General features: G+C 45.4%; 6 protein-coding genes across 11 annotated transcripts; 3 read left to right on the forward strand and 3 right to left on the reverse strand.

Annotated features, from left to right (window-relative positions):
* Positions 1-379: 379 nt before the first annotated feature.
* Positions 380-3,081, forward strand: CG13855 (uncharacterized protein). Its single transcript, NM_142780.3, has 7 exons — positions 380-915; positions 970-1,225; positions 1,287-1,504; positions 1,570-2,213; positions 2,278-2,390; positions 2,456-2,640; positions 2,697-3,081. The coding sequence occupies exons 1-7, from the start codon at positions 476-478 to the stop codon at positions 2,959-2,961; spliced, it is 2,121 nt and encodes a 706-aa protein (NP_651037.1). The 5' UTR covers positions 380-475; the 3' UTR covers positions 2,962-3,081.
* CG13850 (uncharacterized protein) lies at positions 3,007-5,356 on the reverse strand. Of its 2 annotated transcripts, none has more exon segments than NM_142781.5 (7): positions 3,007-3,321; positions 3,381-3,450; positions 3,504-3,778; positions 3,840-4,089; positions 4,153-4,863; positions 4,927-5,122; positions 5,298-5,356. In NM_142781.5, coding segments are annotated over 6 exon segments (1,695 nt in total). In that variant the 5' UTR covers positions 5,105-5,122; positions 5,298-5,356; the 3' UTR covers positions 3,007-3,110.
* Positions 5,357-5,741: 385 nt separating this feature from the next.
* lqfR (liquid facets-Related) lies at positions 5,742-13,492 on the forward strand. Of its 2 annotated transcripts, none has more exons than NM_170009.4 (6): positions 5,742-6,078; positions 7,090-7,291; positions 7,351-7,720; positions 7,802-7,898; positions 7,961-8,718; positions 12,550-13,492. In NM_170009.4, exons 1-6 carry the CDS (start codon positions 6,026-6,028, stop codon positions 13,017-13,019), a joined length of 1,950 nt encoding a protein of 649 aa, NP_732734.3. In that variant the 5' UTR covers positions 5,742-6,025; the 3' UTR covers positions 13,020-13,492. The 2 variants fall into 2 exon arrangements, with proteins under 2 accessions (NP_732734.3, NP_732736.2); NM_170011.3 differs by lacking the exon at positions 12,550-13,492 and adding an exon at positions 8,984-12,243.
* Positions 13,493-13,535: 43 nt separating this feature from the next.
* Nop56 lies at positions 13,536-15,509 on the reverse strand. The gene is made up of 3 exons (NM_142783.2): positions 15,395-15,509; positions 14,829-15,231; positions 13,536-14,763 (listed from the first exon to the last, which is right to left on the reverse strand). Exons 1-3 carry the CDS (start codon positions 15,395-15,397, stop codon positions 13,679-13,681), a joined length of 1,491 nt encoding a protein of 496 aa, NP_651040.3. The 5' UTR covers positions 15,398-15,509; the 3' UTR covers positions 13,536-13,678.
* Positions 15,510-15,601: 92 nt separating this feature from the next.
* On the forward strand, positions 15,602-17,743 carry mats (mob as tumor suppressor). Of its 3 annotated transcripts, none has more exons than NM_001275906.1 (3): positions 15,602-16,043; positions 16,409-16,575; positions 16,637-17,743. In NM_001275906.1, exons 1-3 carry the CDS (start codon positions 16,030-16,032, stop codon positions 17,113-17,115), a joined length of 660 nt encoding a protein of 219 aa, NP_001262835.1. In that variant the 5' UTR covers positions 15,602-16,029; the 3' UTR covers positions 17,116-17,743. The 3 variants fall into 3 exon arrangements, with proteins under 3 accessions (NP_001262835.1, NP_651041.3, NP_001287465.1); NM_142784.3 differs by having other exon boundaries at positions 16,637-17,287; NM_001300536.1 differs by having other exon boundaries at positions 15,766-16,043; positions 16,637-17,287.
* Positions 17,744-17,756: 13 nt separating this feature from the next.
* Positions 17,757-19,370, reverse strand: pinta (prolonged depolarization afterpotential (PDA) is not apparent). Of its 2 annotated transcripts, none has more exons than NM_001300537.1 (3): positions 18,739-19,370; positions 18,293-18,522; positions 17,757-18,235 (listed from the first exon to the last, which is right to left on the reverse strand). In NM_001300537.1, the coding sequence occupies exons 1-3, from the start codon at positions 19,129-19,131 to the stop codon at positions 18,037-18,039; spliced, it is 822 nt and encodes a 273-aa protein (NP_001287466.1). In that variant the 5' UTR covers positions 19,132-19,370; the 3' UTR covers positions 17,757-18,036. The 2 variants fall into 2 exon arrangements, with proteins under 2 accessions (NP_001287466.1, NP_651042.1); NM_142785.2 differs by having other exon boundaries at positions 18,739-19,166.
* Positions 19,371-19,536: the final 166 nt, after the last annotated feature.

Here is a 19,536-nt window from a genome sequence, read left to right on the forward strand (position 1 = left end):
AGAGCTCATTAGATGATTGGGTGCTTTCACTCATGCAAATTCATTGCGAATGCGTGAGAAAAATTAAGTACAGCTGAAATTCTTTATGTGGAACAACTTGTGCAAAGCTGAGTCAGTTTCATATTATATTAATGTATCTATAAAAGTTCTCTGTTTTATTTTAGGAAGGTTTAAAATATTTGGTATAACATATAAAAATTGTATAATTCTTTAAATATCTGTAATTAAAGTGAGTACCACCACTGTACTGTAATTCCAAAAAATTGGAGCTTCAACGGCTTTCCGGCCTACAACCCGTTGCCACAACAGGGCGCCTAGCAGCGGCTGTGGAGCTATTGAACAAACTTGTGCCCCCCATCCGTGGCCATCCTCATTTGGCCATATCTCAGCAGGCAGTTTTCAGCCTCATTTCGGAATTAACTGAACTACAAACTATTATTCTCCAACAATCGACAAATATATTTTGGGTGGCAAGATGAGCGCGGAGGAGCGTGCTCGGGAGTATGTGTGCAATGTGCAACTGCATGTGGAGCCCAGCGAACGACCCAAGTTGCCACCAGGGTGTCCCCCTCCTCTGGATTCCCGGAGTACTGAATCGGAGCCGCAGCACTCGGAAGAATGCTGCGTTGAGCTGGAAAATGTGACGGTGAAGTTCCGGCTATCGGATTCCGAAATCCTGGCCCAAGTTTATCCCAACTGTATGCTTTTGGGCGAGATAAAACAGGATCTTGCTCGCAAGTTTGAAGTGGCACCGGAATGGCTCGTCCTCCGACAGGATAATCGCATTCTGTGCAACTCCGTGCCTTTGAACTCCACTGCCCTAGATGAGTTCGGCATTCATGAGTTCCAACTGGAGATGAATAAGGAGGGTAGAGAGGATCAGACCTCCAAGCTAGATCTGGATGTGTACTATGAGTAGGTGAAGCGAATAGCATTATTAAACCAATATTACACGTAACCTTTTATCAGCAAACACCGTCTGGCCGACTTTATCACTGTCCACATCTCTGGTGATGACACCCAGGATGGCCAGTCCAAAACCGTGGTCGTAGAGATCGAGAATGCAGCGATAGTCAAGCCATTCCTCTGCGGCTATAGGGATCAAAAAACGGGCAAAGAGTACTTGGACGCATTTACCCAAACTGGACCGTACTTTGACAAGATGAAGTACAGGAAGTACAAGACCAGGGATACCCAGACATGGGAGCAAAAGGAAAAGACTCTGGTATGTTCAAGCAACTTCGATTTATGTATATTGCGATCAATTATACCAAAATTCTTTTCAGAACACAGCCCATGAGCAATCGGTGCAATGCCATCTGGATGGTATTAATATACTATATGTTTCCGCCGCCAATGACTTTACCATAGTTCCTGGCAAGTACCAGACTTTTGCCCAGAAGGAGCGAGCAGAGCGGAAGCTCGAAAAGATTTTGCTCATCCAGCGAAACTGGAGGCGCTGGATTTTGTGGAAATATATTCACCTGCGGGCGCAAGAGTATCGGTAGGTGGACTATATTCAATTTAAATTATGAAACTTAAATATCTTATCTTATAAACCCCTACCAGTCGCCTGGTGCAGAATCGCGAGCACGAGGATGAGCGGTATGAGAAGTGCGTGGAACAGCGCATGGAGCGACACCGGGTGATCAAGCAATTCCCACGCAACAAGGATGACTTCGATCTGCTATATGCTGAGGTGGCTCGTTGGAAAAAGGCGGAGCTAAAGCGTATTACCGCCAACTATGAGGGGCCTGCTCGCATTGCCGAGGTGAACATCCTGCTGGACAAGGAGATTCAGCTGCTTAATGGCGTGGAGCGGCAGCGTAATCTCGTCTACAAGGCCATGGAGGATTTTCGCAAAGATCAGCTGCTAAAGGAGATGGGCAAACCGATCGAGTGGGTTGGCTACAAGGACTCCAAAATCCACATGGATCTGTTGAGCACACAGCGAGTTCGCTTCCTCACCGAGATCTACAAAGATCTGCGAAAGCCGCGCAGCAAGGAGGACCGCTTAGACTTCATCCGACAAGTCATGGCAGTGCTCACCGAGGAGACTTGCTTCCCACATTTTCCCGAACTCTTTGATCTCTTTGATCGCGAAAAGAATCTTTTGCTCTATGCCAAGTCCTTTGACGTGGAAATCTTGCGCAAACGCCAGACAATGCTCTTTTTCGATCTCATAAAGTTCCAAAAGGGCGAGCCCAAACAAAGTAAGTGTTGAACATACGTATATATCTATTTATTGTATTAATCTTTGGGAATTGTGATTTTTAGGGATTCCATCGCGCATGTGCATTGTATGCAAAAAGGTCAAGACCTATGCCGAGTTTGCCATTCGGACACGTCAGAGCCATGTGGACACCTGCAAGCACTGTTACTATCTAAAGGTGGGTTATTCCTTATTCCACATTTTAAATATTATAATCGAAAATATTTTCATACATACACATAGCTAACTGCTACTGAGAACACCGTGTACCAGTCCATTCTACGGTGCATCCATCGAGATGAGCGGAAACGCAAGTGCACCACATCCTTTGCATTTGTAATGCAGCCAGATGATGTTCGCCACATCATAGACAAAATATGGCATGGACATTCGGCTCTAAGCAAGACAGAGAATCTCAGTGAACTAAGGTAACCCCTTCACAATGAAGTGTTTAAAAATCAAACGTCAAATATATCTATTTCAGATTACCGCGTTGGAACAAGAGCGATGACTGGGCACCGTGGAACTGTATTTGCCTGACGGAACGGGAGACGCGAGATCACTACAAGATCGATGACATTGAGAAGGTGTATGATCCCAAGTTCGTTCTGCACATCGGTAATCTTCACATGCTGGCTCGCAGCCTATTCCACACCTTAGCTGCTGTGGCCACCGAGTTCCAGGAAACGGGCCAATGGTGGAAAGTGGGCATGAACAAGCAACGTTCCAGTAAACTGGATGCCGTCTAAACTATGTGGTTAAAATGACTCCCAGTAACTCACCTTTCGAAATTTGGGTTTAGCTTGTAATTCAGCGCCTAATTTAACATTTACAAAATTTTAACAATTCAAATATTGATCAATCATTACAAGAAAAATTAAATAAACTATAACTGCAATTATTTGCTACTTGCAATCGCCTTGAACTTTGACTCCAAATACTGAACGCGTTTCAGTAGTTTGTCACTGGTGCTGAACTCATTATAGGGCACGGGAATAACGTGGTAACCACTCTTCTCTAGCAGATCAAATGTCAGATTCGTAACGCCGCTGCCACTGCGATGCGTTCCGTGGCAAATGTCATGGAAATCGATGACCATCAGCGCCACCCTGAAATCAAGTTTCATTCATTATAATCAAGTTAATTTATAAAACGTGTAATAACTTGCCTTATTGCATTCGGATTTTCCTTGTCCAAAGGCAGGGGGTTTTTGTTAGCATCAAAATGGCACAGTGCATCTGAAACGACAGTTAATCAGGAATATGGTACACATTAACAAGGAATATCTTACCTATAAGGAAGCCCATTTTAGTGTCTACAGCAGTTTGTAAATGATTGCTGGCCGGCAGCAGACTTTTCAGGGCATCTAGCATTCCATTTACAAGCACTTGCTTTGCTTTAGGATGAGCCATGGGCACCTGATAGACAGGACTGTCAGTGGGCAATAGTGGACCCTTGTAATCTGTGGCTATTAACTGGGCATAGCTATTCAAGTTGAGTAGCCTCATTTTGGAGGTAGCTGTGACACCAGCTTTGTCCTTTTTCAACGTCTCTAGGAAGTCCGCACTGAAAGTAATTACAAATTTAAGTTTTAATTCCAGATTTTCAAGCGTTTCAAAGAACAAACCTCAAAACAGAAGCCAAGTGGCCGTGTTCTACTAGACCCAACATTGTTAGCGACCACACAAAGCTCAACCACTCGGATTGCTTGGTAAAATCCTCGCGGACAATAGACTTTACTAGCTTTTTGCTCACTTCCTCCAATTGAGCGCTTTTGAAGTTTAGCAGGGCCGATGTTAGGAAATAGGCACTGAGATCTTGGGGGCGACAGATTTCACTATTCTTTAAAAGCCACTGCGTAAGTGATTCCAAGATATCTACCGAAAAAAATAAATTACATTAATCACAACTTTTTCTGATGTGTTTATATCCGAGCTAACCCAAATCCCGGTATCGTAAAATGCCCAGGCTGGTGATAATGGATCCCACAACGGCAGACTTCTCCACATTCTTAGGCAGCGCCGATTGCACATCCGCACACACTTTAGCGCCTAGAACAGAATCCTGGAAATTCAACGTGGACATAGCGAACAGCACATCCCCCGCTTGCTTTAAATCCAGCGATTCCGACGCGCTGCTGATATTAAAGGCCAGGGAGCGCAAGAGAGGAGTACTACGCCTCTTCCGCTGGGCCAGGGTGCTCATCACCTTGACCATCTGGGGCAGACTGATGCTAGCTATCAGCTTAGCGGCCTCATCGTCACCAGCTACGCCAAGCACCGTGTTTAGGTCATCTGTTCGGAAGCCGGAAATCCGCTTGGCCGTCCCATTGTCACCAAGGTCCTTGTTGTTAGCATTATTATTTTTGGGAACCGTCCGGCCCAACATCCGGCAAATACGTAGGAACCTTGTGTCGTTCTCGAATTCCGAGATCTTTACTCGATTCAAGGTGCTCCACTCGGCCAGTATGGAGACAATTCTGAGGGCATGCTTCCTCGAGAAGCCATTGTTGTTCTCCGTGATAGTTAGCAGTCCATTGACTGTCTTTGCGTTGATGATACGCTCATCGATCTTGCTGGAGGCTTGGCTTTTGCTCTCATCTTTGGGATCGTCGTTTCTAAGGGATTCGAAAGCAGCGGCTACCATGTGGCCTGCAATAAGGATGGAGTGAATACCAATTAGTAAGGAGGACAACAATTTTAGAATCTACCTACCCCTGGGCTTTTTGGCCGCCTCCTCCACAGCCGGCGCGCGTGCTTCCGGCTCCACTGCATCCGATTGTGCTCCAGTGGGCGCCACGGGAATGCCCGCTGCCCGGACACTGCTGCTGAAGGCTGCACGGCGGTACAACTGGGTGACAAAACTGCCGGCAAAACGTTGTAGTCCCAACATTTTCAGTCAATCCACACGCTGCAAGAGACCACAGAAGTTTACATAACCTTTTTGTTTACATTTTTAGCGGCCAGGAAGGGGCTTTACAAAGCATGCCAATGATATAGGCTTATATTCATGACTTGAACCGTCTTATTTCCCCTGATATCCTTCACGTTTCATTTAGTATTTTCATTTATTTTAGTAAACTTTCCTATTGAACGTTGAGAATCCACAGATGACAGCAGCGTTCAGCTGATGGTAGTGTAGGGTAAGACCCGTCGGCTCCATGCAAAGCTTTTGTAACACTGCGAGCTGTGCTGCCAACTCAGCATTTTCTAGCTAGATCTGGCGTTTTTTATTCCGGAACTTAGGTGTCATTGCATGTGCTTTCGGTTATTTGGTAAATGCTTCCAATTTTATTACTATGCCGATTTCTCTTTGTGCTTTATTAATAAGAAAACTAATGTTTTATTGAACTATTTCGGTTATTGGTAAATGGTTCCCATTTTATAACTATGCCGATTTCTCTTTGTGCTTTATTAATAAGAAAACTAATATTTTATTGAACTATTTGGAGCACAAATTTAAAAAGCTAATTTTCATTAATAACGGCTACAGCTATTTATCGGATTTAGCTACACTTGAACAGTGAGAGTTGGAAACACTGTTTGCAACACTGGACACGACAGCTCACCAAATATTAGCTGCTGTGATTTTGTTTTACAATTTTCGTTTAAATTTTTACATTTTTGTTTGCGGAAAGCGCGGGTGCGAGACAGGTGCGCCGTTTCCATGCAAAAGTGCAAATCGTCAGCTGCAAAACAGTCAGAAAACGGCACGCCAAGCGAAAACGAGTTCGACGTCTTGTTGTAGTTGGATTTTCCAGCCACTTTTCGACGAGATTGTGTGAAAAATTCCGTAGCATTCAATAGTCTCAAAATGGTGGATAAATTCATCAGCATGTGGAAAGTGCGCGAATTGGCGGACAAGGTGTAAGTGATCAGGAATATATAGGATATATCCATACGTATATGTAATGGGATGTGTGTATAACATTCCCTTAACGCCGAAGTGAATGTTAAGACTCCCACGCCCCAAGTTTTCTGATTTCCCGCCACGCCCCCAACTCCTCAAGGATTTCAAAAGCCCTATGTCATGCATAAATCCCTAATAATTCATAAAGATATCTTACTTATGGATCAACTGCATCGGGGTGCTGGATTAGGTTCACGTTTTTAACTGCTTTCAAGGTTGTTCGCCATTTCAAGAGAGCTTTACCAACACAGCCACATTCCGATATTGATATCCATGTGTATATGCGCCTGTGTGTGTGGGGCTTTATCAAGAAACAATTTGTTTGCTTTCGACTGCCCAAATATAACAATTTTTTCACCTGTGTTAACAGCTCCACTTCCAGGCTTTCCAGTGAAATGGGTGTTTCTCTTTCCCCCATCGAATTATTAATTATGGGTGTCCCCTTTCACCTGCGCCTTTTATGGGGTAGTTATTTCTAAAAGCGAGCCTATAGTTCGAATAAATAATGGTGGCTCGATAGCCAACACCGAACTCATTAGGTTAAGTGCGCGGGTACACCTTTCCTAGGGCTTATCTCGAACTGATAAGGAACACCTAGATGGCCCATTTGCGACAATTGGCCCACTTCCATCACGTTTCGAACGTCTATCAACGTCGCAGCCAAGCCATGCGTATTACTTATTTATCTGCATCTTTGCATTGTATATCCATATCGTCACACAACGTTTACTTAAAAATACCAGTTCTGATTAACTGGCCCTCTATCTATTTGATTATCTATTCAATTGAGTTTACGGAATGTCCCAGTCAATATGCCTTTTTTCTTTACTTAAGTATATATCAATTATTTAAGGAAACAAGCTCGGATTAAGATTTGTATTTACATATGTACAAAAGTTCTACGACTAACATCGTGAATAGTTAATAGTTACTTTAAAATAAAACAATGACTTCGTTCCCACTTGCAGCACCAATGTCGTGATGAATTACACGGAAACGGAGGGCAAGGTGCGGGAGGCCACCAACGATGATCCTTGGGGGCCTACAGGACCCCTCATGCAGGAATTGGCCTATTCCACCTTCTCATACGAAACATTCCCGGAGGTGATGTCCATGCTGTGGAAGCGCATGCTGCAGGACAATAAAACCAACTGGCGACGCACGTACAAGGTAACGTTTTCAGTTTAAACTAATAAATATAGAGCTAACGAGTATATATTTACTTACAGAGCCTCCTTCTGCTAAACTATTTGGTGCGAAACGGCTCTGAACGGGTGGTAACCTCCTCTCGGGAGCACATCTACGATCTGCGCTCGCTGGAGAACTATACATTCACCGACGAGGGCGGCAAGGATCAGGGTATTAATGTTAGGCATAAGGTACGAGAGCTTATAGACTTTATTCAGGATGATGATCGTTTGCGCGAGGAGCGCAAAAAGGCGAAGAAGAACAAGGACAAGTACATCGGCATGAGCAGCGACGCCATGGGCATGCGAAGCGGTGGCTACAGCGGCTATAGCGGTGGATCTGGAGGAGGCGGCGGTGGCAGCGGTGGCTACAATGATGGCGACTATCGCTCTAGTCGTGGAGACAATTGGTGTAAGTAAGAAATTTTTATTTTTTTAAGATTTTTGTTCAAATTCTCTATATGTAATATTAATATTGATGATTTTTCTTCAGACTCCGACAAAAGCGCCGACAAGGATCGGTATGAGGATGATGATACTCACTACGATGGAGAGCGAGAGGGATCCGATAGCGACTCACCCAGTCCAAGGCAAGTTTTCACTTTTCCGATTAACCTGCTCTATATCCTAATGTACTCTTTTCTCCTCACAGACGTAACTATCGATACAATGACCGTGCGAGTCCTGCCGAAGTAGCCAGCGAGGCCAAACCTTCCAGCCTCAACATGAACATTCGTTCGAAGACCGTCAGTTCCCCTGTCTCCAAGCAGCCCACTTCAACGGCTTCTGCCAAGCCAGCGCTGTCCCAGAAGAAGATCGATCTGGGTGCGGCAGCAAACTTTGGAAAGCCAGCTCCTGGCGGTGCTGCTGGCATTCACTCACCAACTCACCGTGACACTCCCACCAGCGTGGACTTGATGGGCGGCGCTTCGCCATCGCCGTCTACTTCCAAGGCAAACAATAATACGCAAAGCAATAACAACGATCTGCTGGACGATCTGTTCAAGACCTGCTCGCCACCGCCGGGGCAGGAGAAGACGCTGAACAGTGCTGCCGTGATTGTGGATGACGATGATGACTTCAATCCGCGTGCCAGCGATGCTAGCCAGCAGGAATTCGGCGACTTCGCCTCTGCTTTCGGGCAGCCCTCGGCGGGATCGACGATCAGCGAGCCACCATCAACGGGCCTGGTTCCGGCTGCGAACGATGAGTTCGCCGACTTTGCGGCGTTCCAAGGCTCGACAACGTCGACATCTGCGCTGGACGGTAATTTGCTGAAGACTGCCACGCCGGCGAACGATTCGTTTGACCTGTTTAATTCAGCTCCCACCTCGACGGCAGCAGCCACAACGGCTACAGATCTCCTGGCAGGCCTGGGCGATCTGTCCATTCACCAAAGCATGCCCATGGGTGAGTTGTAGTTTGATTCTTGTAGCTTAACATATTATTAAATTTGAAATAGTTTTAAGATTAGAGTAATTGCATTGGCCTTAGTCACTTCATGATATATTTAGGTATCGCTGCATGAAGGTGCGCCTTCCGAGCTTGACTAGAGCCGTTATCTCTACCTCGAGCTCCACAGCCCACACAAAGATACACTATCTCATCCTCCCACATATAAACGGCAACATTTTCCAATCGGATGCACTCGTTCTCTTCTCGTTCTCTCTCGTAGCTGTTGAAGAGCAGTTGGCATCCAGTAATGATTCGATGTCGTCGGCTTCCCCACAGCCACCATCTGAGGCAATGCGTCTAGCTTTTTCCAAGGCACAGAAGCAGCTGCGCGATTTAATGCAGGTCCAGAGCGCTTCAGCCGTTGCCCAAGTAGCAGCTATTTTGGGGGAACTGCATAACTCAAACGCACTGCCCGGATTTACCACACCTGAGCAGTTGGTTGGCCTCGATCGTCAGACGTGCGACTGGACCTGTCTTGCCCATGGAGAGTATGCCGCATTGCTGAATCAATTGACAGAGCTATTCAGCCAGGATTGGCCAGAGCCATCGCAGGATGTTGAAGTCGTTAACATTTTTAAACTGGATCACAGCTTTGATTATGTATCGGTTGCCTTTGAGTCGCTTCAGACTAGATTGGATAAGTTTCCCAGTACTATTAGTTCCTTACTGGAAAACATGGTTAAGGATGAGAGCCTAATTTCTATCGCCTTGCTGCACATCTCCCGCCAGAGAGCTTCCTTAATGCAGCGCTTTGCGCGGACCATCAAAGTTATGCCGGAAAGAAAAGTGGAGGAGCTGGATGCCCAGGTGAAAGCGTTCTTTCAATTGCTAATCAGTCTGCCAGCCCAGGTGGCCAATCGACTGGGTAGAAGACTGCCAGAGACGTTTGCTCCAGTTTCTTATCAGAAACTCCTGCTGCGCCAGTGGCTGAAATCCTTGCACTTTGTCCTACAGTGCGATGATAATAGGGAATACTTTGATTTGGAACCGTACTCCTGGCTTTTGTCACAGGCTATTAACCTTATTTACGATGTTTCAACTTTGGAAAGCCTCCTACGAGTACTTAAGGACTACGCGGTGGCTCCCAGAGGAAGAAAAGTAGTTCATACCATATTAAAAGAATTGGATCCCGCTGCTTGCCTAAAAACAGCACAATCGGCTCTTTCTGCGGGATTGAACCTGTACGTTCTTATAGGTGCTGCCACTTTGGAGACACCTCATTGGAAGCATTGCCTGCTCCAGAAGTTGCCTCTTCAACGCACACCCGTGGATAATAAGCAGCTTATAACATTGGCCAGTTATCTTAACGCCGTAGCTCCTGCTCAACTGCAGGTTCTTTTGAATCAGTTGCTTGGAATCTGGTCGAAGCGCATTTCCTTGCAGAAACTGGGCAGCCAAGAGCACTTGGCTATATCCAAATTGCTTGTGTTGGCGGCAAAATGCCTTTGTGGGAATCTTGTAATGGATTTGAACATCCAGCGTCAGCTCCACGATGGACTCAGCAACCATTTGCAGTCCCCAGATGCACTGCAGCGTCATGTGGGAATGAAGACCGTGGAGCTAATTTTCAATTTTATTGCCTTGCCTGATGCGAAGGAGGATGATCGTCTACGATTTGAGTACGATTCATTTAAGGATACATTTCATTGGCACATCTTCGAAGAGTTTGATGAACTTGGCCAGTTTGAAAGCCCGAGCAAAACTAAGCTAGATGAGAAGCCTTGTGAGGATCAGCTGAAACAATTAGAACTTCATCTCAGTGACTTTATGAGTACTACAGAGCAGAAAGAGCCGCATAAGCCGAATATTGAAATACAAGCGAATCCCGCTCCCGAAAATCAGAATGTAAACATGCAGCTGGACTCGGATGACGACGAGCCACTGGATGAAGACGACGATGAATTGAAACCCTATGACATGTCCAACGATACAACCACCACCATTGATCAACGTCCCAAATTCGTCATCGACTTACTGCACTTGCTCCGAGAAAAGGTGGAGAATTATCAGGTGTTCGAAGGAGCCTTGGGCACAGCGGAGCAACTTATACGGGGTCAGCTGGCCAAACATGATACTCAGTTGGCCTTGGATCTGCTACAACTTTTCTTGGTCATGGAAATGCAGTTCTACTATGAGCAATTCGAACGTACGCAATTTAAGTGTTGCGTGGCCATTTGTGTGGCTCATCCTGGTCCCTGTGCCGAGTACCTATGCCGCCAGTTCCACACGGATAACTCCTTCTATTCGGCCAGTGTCCGTATTCTGATCCTTCAGGTACTGGCAGCAACGGCGAAAGAACTTTCTGGCGATGAAAACATGCAGAATGAGATGGAAATTGTGGATGTTATACCACCGGCAGCCAAGCATCCCCGAAAGTTCGAATTTCAACAGGAGGAGGAGAGTCCGGCCGCTCGTCTGGCCGCTGCGCAAAGGATCATCCGCGACCGGCTGCGGGCCAAGACGAAGAGATATTTCAGCAAGCCCAAAGCTGGAGATCAAATGGAGAAGGCCAACCCATTTCACCCCGTTGCCGGTACATTTTTCTTCAGTTTGGTGAGGGGACAGCGCACCCGTCAGATGCTTTACGTAAAATACGAAAATATTTCTCACGACATCGACACCCAGTTGCTTGTTAACCTGCTAAACACCATGTCCGTGTTGGTTATGTGCTCCCAGAACTGTCCACTGTTGCCAGCGATGACCCGCGAGATCTTTGACCTATGCGCCTTTGTGCGTTTCAATGCCGAGGCCCGCGTCCGAGCGGCCACATTGCAGCTAATAGGAATCGCCTTGGTAACCACACCAGCTCATGTGCTGGCCCAGCACTTTGCGGAGTCATTGAACGAACTGCAGCGCTGGCTGAATGACTTCATAAGATCGCCATTGGTGGGCGGAGAGACTTCGGAGGAGTGTCGTGAACTGGCCCAAAGCATTTTGGACACCTGCTACAAACTCTTTGATACAGCCGCCATGGAACAGGCTGCCTAACTTGGCCATCAAAAAGTTTTGAAAGCAGCCTATAGAGTTTTAAGAGATTTAAAATATTAAAACTGTATTTAAAATACACTAAGCATATTTCTTGTTACGGAAAAACGAACAATTTTTTACTGAAATATTTCCGAATTAATATATGATATATATGATTAAATACAAGATTACTTCATACTTTACATCAATTCTCATACAAACGTTAACGCTGTGTCCTTAAACATTTTCTTATAATTGTATAAACTAATAATAGACTCGAGAGTTAGGTATTTGCTAGAAATAAGACAACAGTTCTAGGAATTATTTTTTAAATATCTATCGCCCTCGAAGCCATTGTATTCCAGGTATACATATATGGATTTACTTCATTTATACTACTTTCTTTTGTTTATTTGTTTTTCTCCTACTGCATATTTGTATTGCAAACCACACACACATTGGATCCAATATTATTTCTCAAATATATACATACATATGTACTTAATAATGATGAATTGAAAAGCATTTCTCAATATTCCGGGCATTGTGCGGCCTCCGCAGCCACGGACTCATTAGGTAAACCAATCCAAAACGGCAATAGCCACATAACAGATACGAACCTATTCTTTCCTTCTGTAATTGCACTTGATTTGCTGCGCAAACGCTTCCGAGTAGTGACCACCTCATTAGCCGATCACCAAGTAGCCGCATTCGCAATTCTATCGAAGCCACATATTTAAAACAGCTTTTTGTGAAACCAAAATAAAAACGAAAACTGAAACCCCGAATAACATTATTATTGCATTTGTTTTTTTCCAGACAATATGATGCCTCCCATTCCCGCCGTCACGGGCAATAATCTGCTCCAGCCCATGTCGGTGACCAATAATAACAATAATACCAACGGAGGCGCAGTCCCCGCCGCTGCCAGTGTCCAGTCTACCGCTGTGGGCGCCACCTGGTCGGGCGACCTGAAGGGCGGCAAGATGAACATTGACCTGGACAATCTGCTGATGAGCAAGTCGGGCAAGCCCAGTGCCCCGGCCCCTTCGATGAATGCCCTGAAGACCAACAGTCCGGCAAAGGCGCCACTGAATGTGCAGACGGGTGGCGGATTCCCTGGACTGTCGCCAATGACCAGTCCGAACATTTTTGGGGCTCCGGCACCGCAGCAAAGCATTCCACAAAACCAATCAGCATTTGCCAACTTTGGAGCTTTCCAGCAGCAGCAGCAGAATCACAGCAATAATAACAATAATAGCTCGTCGGCATTCGACTTGTTTCAATGATATTTTTTAGCCTAATTTAACCCAACCAACCTACTACCCAAAATGTCCACTCTCACATTCACATTTCCACGATCGCTAAACTTGTCAGTTCTATATATTATTTACGTTTTCCTTTCCCCTTGCTGTACAAAGTTTGCGACACGTGCAATTTGTTTCTAAATTCGTTGTTAAACAATTTACCCCCGATGCAATTTTCCGGATCAAACCCATTAATTCCACATCCGTCCTGATCGTCCACTCGGAATTTGAAAGTCGTCATCAAATGCAATACACAGAGTAGTTGAATAATGGTTGTACTAAACGGATTCGTTAGCACAACGCGCGGACGGACGGCTGAGCGATCCAACATTGAAATTGTTAAACAAAATACTACACGTAATAAAATCAAACAATTTTAGCAATAGTTAACGTTACGATGTGTCTGTATATAAATTGAATGTAAAGCAAATATGAAATATAAAACAATTGAAACCAATAATTATGATAGTCTCTTGATTTAAAACGCAAACTCATAAAATTCCGGTGGGAATACCCTCCAAAGTATATGTTTATTATTATTTGAAATGCGATCCATCAGGGGGTCAAAGGAAATACAAAAGAAGCATGTAAGTAAAAGATAATAGTGTGGACTTAAACTAAGTTGAATGTAACAGAGACATTTACGCCTCCACCGCTTCCTTGTTTTTGTTCTTCTTTTTCTTCTTCTTCTTTGGCTCTCCATCATCGTTGCCATTGCCATTTTCCGCCTCGGCGGCTGCTCCGTTTCCATTACTGGCGCCATTCGTCTCGCCCTCGTCTTCAGCCGCTCGCTTCTTCTTTTTCTTCTTTTTCTCGGACTGTACAGTGATTGCCGCCTCTTGACCAGCTGCCTCGATGGCCTCCTTCATTACCTCAATGTTCTTGCGCGGCACATCGCCGGACTCGTAGAACTTGAGGCGATCTTCGACCTGTTGCTTAAGAGTTTCGCCAAACACGCTAGTCGGCTGTTCCAGGAAGCAATCGATACGCGACGCGATGGAGCACTTGTTGGCCAGGAATCGAGAGATGCGACCCTTGTTCTTCAGGCCAGCTCGACCAATGAACGAGGAGTGATAGATAAGACCATACTTGGGCGTATTGGAGCGGGTCTTTAGAGCACGGAAGAGCGCCTTCTCGGCACCCAGGATTTGTACTGTAGATGCTGGGTACTTGGCCAGATTAGTCAAGCTGCCGGCATGCGATATCAGGCGGGCACCGACCTGGTCGCCAATCAAAGACTGCAGATTGGGTGCCACCAAGTTCATCTTGTTGTGCAAGTAGGTAGACAGTTTCTTTCGGTACTCGGAAAGCTTGACAACGCGCTCTGCGAACAGCTCAATGTTCATCAGATCAACAATGGAGATGTCCATGCCCATGGACATCTTGGCGGCATCAATGATAGCCTGAGCCTTGGCGGAGTCCATGACGATCTTCTCAAGATCCTCCAGCTGGTCTTGCGTGAGGTTCTTGCGATCCTTGATGAACTTGGCCGCCTTGGCGAACATGTAATTGTCGGGAACGATTTTGACCAGTTCTGGGAAGTGATACGAGTACCACTCGCGTATCCGCATAGAGAAGGTATTTACGTCCTTATCCAACTGATCCAGCAAAGCAATCGACTGGATGATCATGTTGTCGGAACGATGAACATTGAACTTGACCTTGGCACGCGAGTAGCTGTGGCCCAGACCCAGCTGAGCAACGCCAGCGGACTTGTCGGTGAATCCTGCATCGGATGGAGGAGGCTTTAGTTAGACAAAGAGGATTTTCCTTGCAAAGCAGGTAGCTTACCCTTGACCAGCTTAGCGAAGTGGAATCGCACGCCGCGCAGAATCTCAGGAACCACTCCAAAGTGACTGCACTGGACGCCAATGGCCTCGGTGATTGCAGCTCCCAGCTTGGCATCCGCAATACCCAGGGTGCACTTCTTCTTCTTCAGCTTGGCAAAGAAGTCATCCAAGAAGGAGAGCAGATCCTGCGGCACTATGCCCTCGGATATGGCATTGATGTTTTCCAGTGCGGCAATGGCCGTCTTGAAAGGTGCAAATCCAGCCAGCTTAACAATTGAGTTGAACTTGGCGAGGTCCGTCACCGAGGACTCCACCTGGGGCAGGAACATGGACACCTCTTCGAACTCCTTGACGGAGAAGAGCGAGAAGCCCGCCGCATGCTCGTACAGCACATACAGGTTCGACTGGAGGCGGGGAAATGAAAAATTATCAGTCTGATGCGGTGGCAGACACATGTGGTTTTGGGTGCTCCGCGTGTGTAGGTTAGTTTTCGCAGGGAAAACATTTTCATTTCACGGGCAACCCGCAGAAAATTCAAATATATGATTATTGCACTGAAATATTTACCATGTCTATGCCGAATATATGCCGATTTAATTAAGAAATATATATTTTTATACACCCACGATGCTGCTACAGTTGTTTTCCCACGTGCTTACTTCAAGTGTGACCATAGCAAGCCGATTGCGAAATGTTAGGGACATACCAGATAAAATACCGCAGTACCGTACTGAATTATTTTAACAGGCTGGCCACGTTGATAGCCTGATAACCTGTCGCGTTGTCCCTCTCGCACTTTCATCAACTGTCTCTGTGTGTGAAAGCAATTTTATTTTTATTTATAACAAATTTTTTGCGTTTATAAACACAACAGAATTAACTAGTTGGCTCGGCACACTTCCTGGAACCGCTCGCATCAGCTGTTGGGCTACGGCACTAGTTAACAGACCGACCAACTGGAGGCCAGATACAGATACCATCATTGTCATTTCCCAATTGACCAGAGAAAGAAACCTGCTGCGAATTCCAGTCACTTTTCTTTAATTATTATTCGGCGCTAATTGTGTAAAAATCGGCGGAATAAAGCTGCTGACACGACACAGAAGAGCCGAAAAAGCGGTGTGGCACTCGCCGGAAAAGTCTACGCATAGGAAAATTCCATTGGAGGCTCAGTGAAAGGCGAAGCACAGCAATTGCATGCCATGGACTTCTTGTTGTAAGTTCTCAGGGGGGCAAAACGTAGTGCAACTGCAATCCTTTCGAGCACAAAGAAAGCTTGGATCACCCCGCCCCACATCTGACTTTCCGGCTTTGTTTGCCCTTTTTGGGGTGATATCCCCAACCTCTTGTACAGTGGAACTTCCCTAATTTTGTCTGCGGTGTTTAAAAAATAGCTTTTCAAAGATATCTTGCATTCTTCCTCAGTGAATTTAAAAAAAGAAAAAAAAAGGAAATATTTCTTTTAGGGAGTGTAAATTGAACGAAGTCGCTTACGTTTCAATCTATAGAATCTTTACTGTATTATGTTTTACTGAGTGGGGCTGTTTGGGGCCGCGACTTATTGCCTTTCTCTTTCCACAGCGGTTCCCGTTCCAGCAAGACCTTCAAGCCCAAGAAGAACATCCCGGAAGGCACACACCAATATGATCTCATGAAGCATGCGGCAGCCACGCTGGGATCGGGAAACCTGCGCAATGCAGTGGCCCTTCCAGATGGCGAGGATCTCAACGAGTGGGTGGCCGTTAACAGTGAGTCTAGTATAGTGTAACTAGCGAAAGATAACCAATTCTTATTGCCACTCCTTCGCAGCCGTGGACTTTTTCAACCAGATCAACATGCTGTACGGCACCATCACCGAGTTCTGCACCGAGGAGACCTGTGGCATCATGTCGGCTGGTCCGAAATACGAGTACCACTGGGCCGACGGTTTGACCGTAAAGAAGCCCATCAAGTGCAGCGCGCCCAAGTATATTGACTATCTGATGACTTGGGTGCAGGATCAGCTGGACGACGAGACCCTGTTTCCCTCCAAGATCGGCGTGCCGTTTCCAAAGAACTTTCACTCCTCCGCCAAGACCATACTGAAGCGTCTGTTCCGCGTGTATGCGCACATCTACCACCAGCACTTCACAGAGGTGGTGACGCTTGGCGAGGAGGCCCATCTCAACACGTCCTTCAAGCACTTCATCTTCTTCGTGCAGGAGTTCAATCTGATTGAGCGGCGCGAACTGGCCCCGCTGCAGGAGCTCATCGACAAGCTGACGGCTAAGGATGAGCGGCAGATATAGGAATCACTGCATGGAGCCGCGAATTTTCGCGATTCCGGCGGCGGTGGTGGTGGTCTGCGCTTGCAGTTGGACTTGTGATGAAAGCGCTCTGGCAGACTCGTGTATTACGCTTTAGTTAGTTACCGCCAATACTTTTATGTTTCGTTCATTGCTTCATGGGGTGCCTCCCACTAAACAAAAGAAAACAAAAAACCGCCAATTGGCAATGTGAACCGAACTATAGCGGGCTAATTGCTGATCCAGAGCAACTACTATATTTTTATATGTGAAACGTAAAAACGTATAAATCATATTTATATGTATATGTAAAGGAGAAAACAAAAGCAGCAAAAGCAACAGCACGCCTTTTATAACTAACACCTCCCGCTTTCGAGAAACAACAAATATTACGTTCACAAACTATGCGTGTTTCCTTGTTTATCGTTTTTCTTTCTGTATGTATTCTATGTATTTATTACTATTAAACTATCGCTAATTGCTCGCGGTTCAGCGGATCAAGCGATTTTGTAATGCAAACCCCAGCAATTTGAGGCGACGGTCGGCAGCACCCAATAACTGATAATAATTGTAGACTTGATAAACATTTTTGATACGTTTTATACTAATAAAGAGAATATTATGAATAAACTCGTCTCTTTTTTGTTTGGTTTATCGTGTATTGACACTTTATTAAGCAAAAAAAAAAAGATAACATTGATGATTAACACAACGAAAATAACCTTTTTTAAAAAGGTTTAACGTAATGACTTATAATATATACAAATATGGTTAAGTGGGGAATTAGGGAGTATTTGTAGTACCCTTCCATAAAATATGACAACTGATATGCGCCTTTGTGCATTTGCGCATTGTAAATGTTTTCGACTAATCTATAACATTCGGCTAATCGCCTTGTTATCACTGCCGCCACACTAACCCCAATCACTTGAGCTTGCTTTTGTATTTGTCTTGTTCCACATAGAAATCGGCGTTCTCCTCGACCAACTGCTTCCACTTCACAGACAGCTCCATATAGCTTAATCCCTGACCACCGAGTTCCTTTGGCAACTGATCGCAGCTCACGGATGTTCCTTCACGACGCACGAAAAGTCGCGATCTTATCTTGGGCGTCATGAATATTCTAAAAAAAATGATAATATATAGTAAATTCTAATTTGACTTAGAACATACAACCCACCTAAAGGTGTTCAAAAAGAAGTTCACATGGCGCGGGGCGTTGGTGAATTCCAATAGCTTGGGCTGACATGGATATGCGGTCCAGCTTTCCACGGATCTCTTGATGAGCTTCGGATTCATTTGAAGAGCGTGCCCCAGTTGAACGCCCTGCATATCCAGAATAGCCACCATTCCGCGGGCACAGGTCTCCGGATCGAGCTTTAGCAGCAGGTCCAATATCATTTTGCTGGTCTGGGAAACAAAGGTTGGAGATATAAGTATATGGAGGAAAAAATGTGGACGAAACTTATCGTATTTCATATTATTAAAATGTTAAGTTATTTTTTATTAAAGCACGAAAAGTTCGCCTTCATGACTATGTTTAATTTGTTAGCTACATATAGTTTAAGACATTTCATAAAATCGTTGTATTTTATTTTTTCCTGTGTACATATTTCCATGACTCACTTTAAAAACATTGTTCTGGCTGTGGAGCTTGGGATCGTGTGCTGCTGTGCGTATGACCACCACCATCCTTTGTTCGGCATCCGGACCGATGGGTAGGAAGACGCCCAGCTTGAGTAGGTCCTGGATCTCGGGCAATTGGGGATCGCGATTATCGAACCATTCGGTGCGCTCCGCCCGCATTTGGTAGAACGTTTTCAGTTTCTTTTTGGCCCGTTCCACATCGAACTTGGAGGTGCGGAGGAAGAAGTGCAGGTTCTCGAAGGTGTTGCATCCGTTGATCTGCGGATTGGCGACGAGCCAGTCGCTGAGATCCTGGACCTGCGCCAAAACCCTTTCGGGGTCACCATCGGTGGTGGCCACTTGTCTTTTGGAACTGCTGCTGCGCGACCACATGGCGCTCCTTTGGCGGTAACGACTGTCGGCGAACTAAAGCAATTGTTTATAAACAAATTGCGACATTCACTCGCCAAATGAAATAAGCTTTTCAAGCTTTTACGCGTACTCAGCGTTTTTTTTAATCGCTCGTCTCGTCGGCATTTCGCATAGGCAAATCGCATTCTAAAATTACATAAGTGCTGATCCGTTGCAAGCTTAATTGTTGCGTTTTGGCTCAATTGGATTAATTTAATTCGAATTGATTGGTGAGAAAAGCTGACTTTGTCACATTGTATTTTAAATTTGCCGATTTCGATTGACGCCGATGCACGCATGTTAGGGATGGGAGAATTCGAATACGTTTACAGACTCTGTTAATGCGCTGTTAACATAAACACTGTACCGGTTTTCTGGTCGTAATAC

This window comes from Drosophila melanogaster, chromosome 3R, assembly GCF_000001215.4.
Source record: "Drosophila melanogaster chromosome 3R".
NCBI lineage: Eukaryota > Metazoa > Arthropoda > Insecta > Diptera > Drosophilidae > Drosophila > Drosophila melanogaster.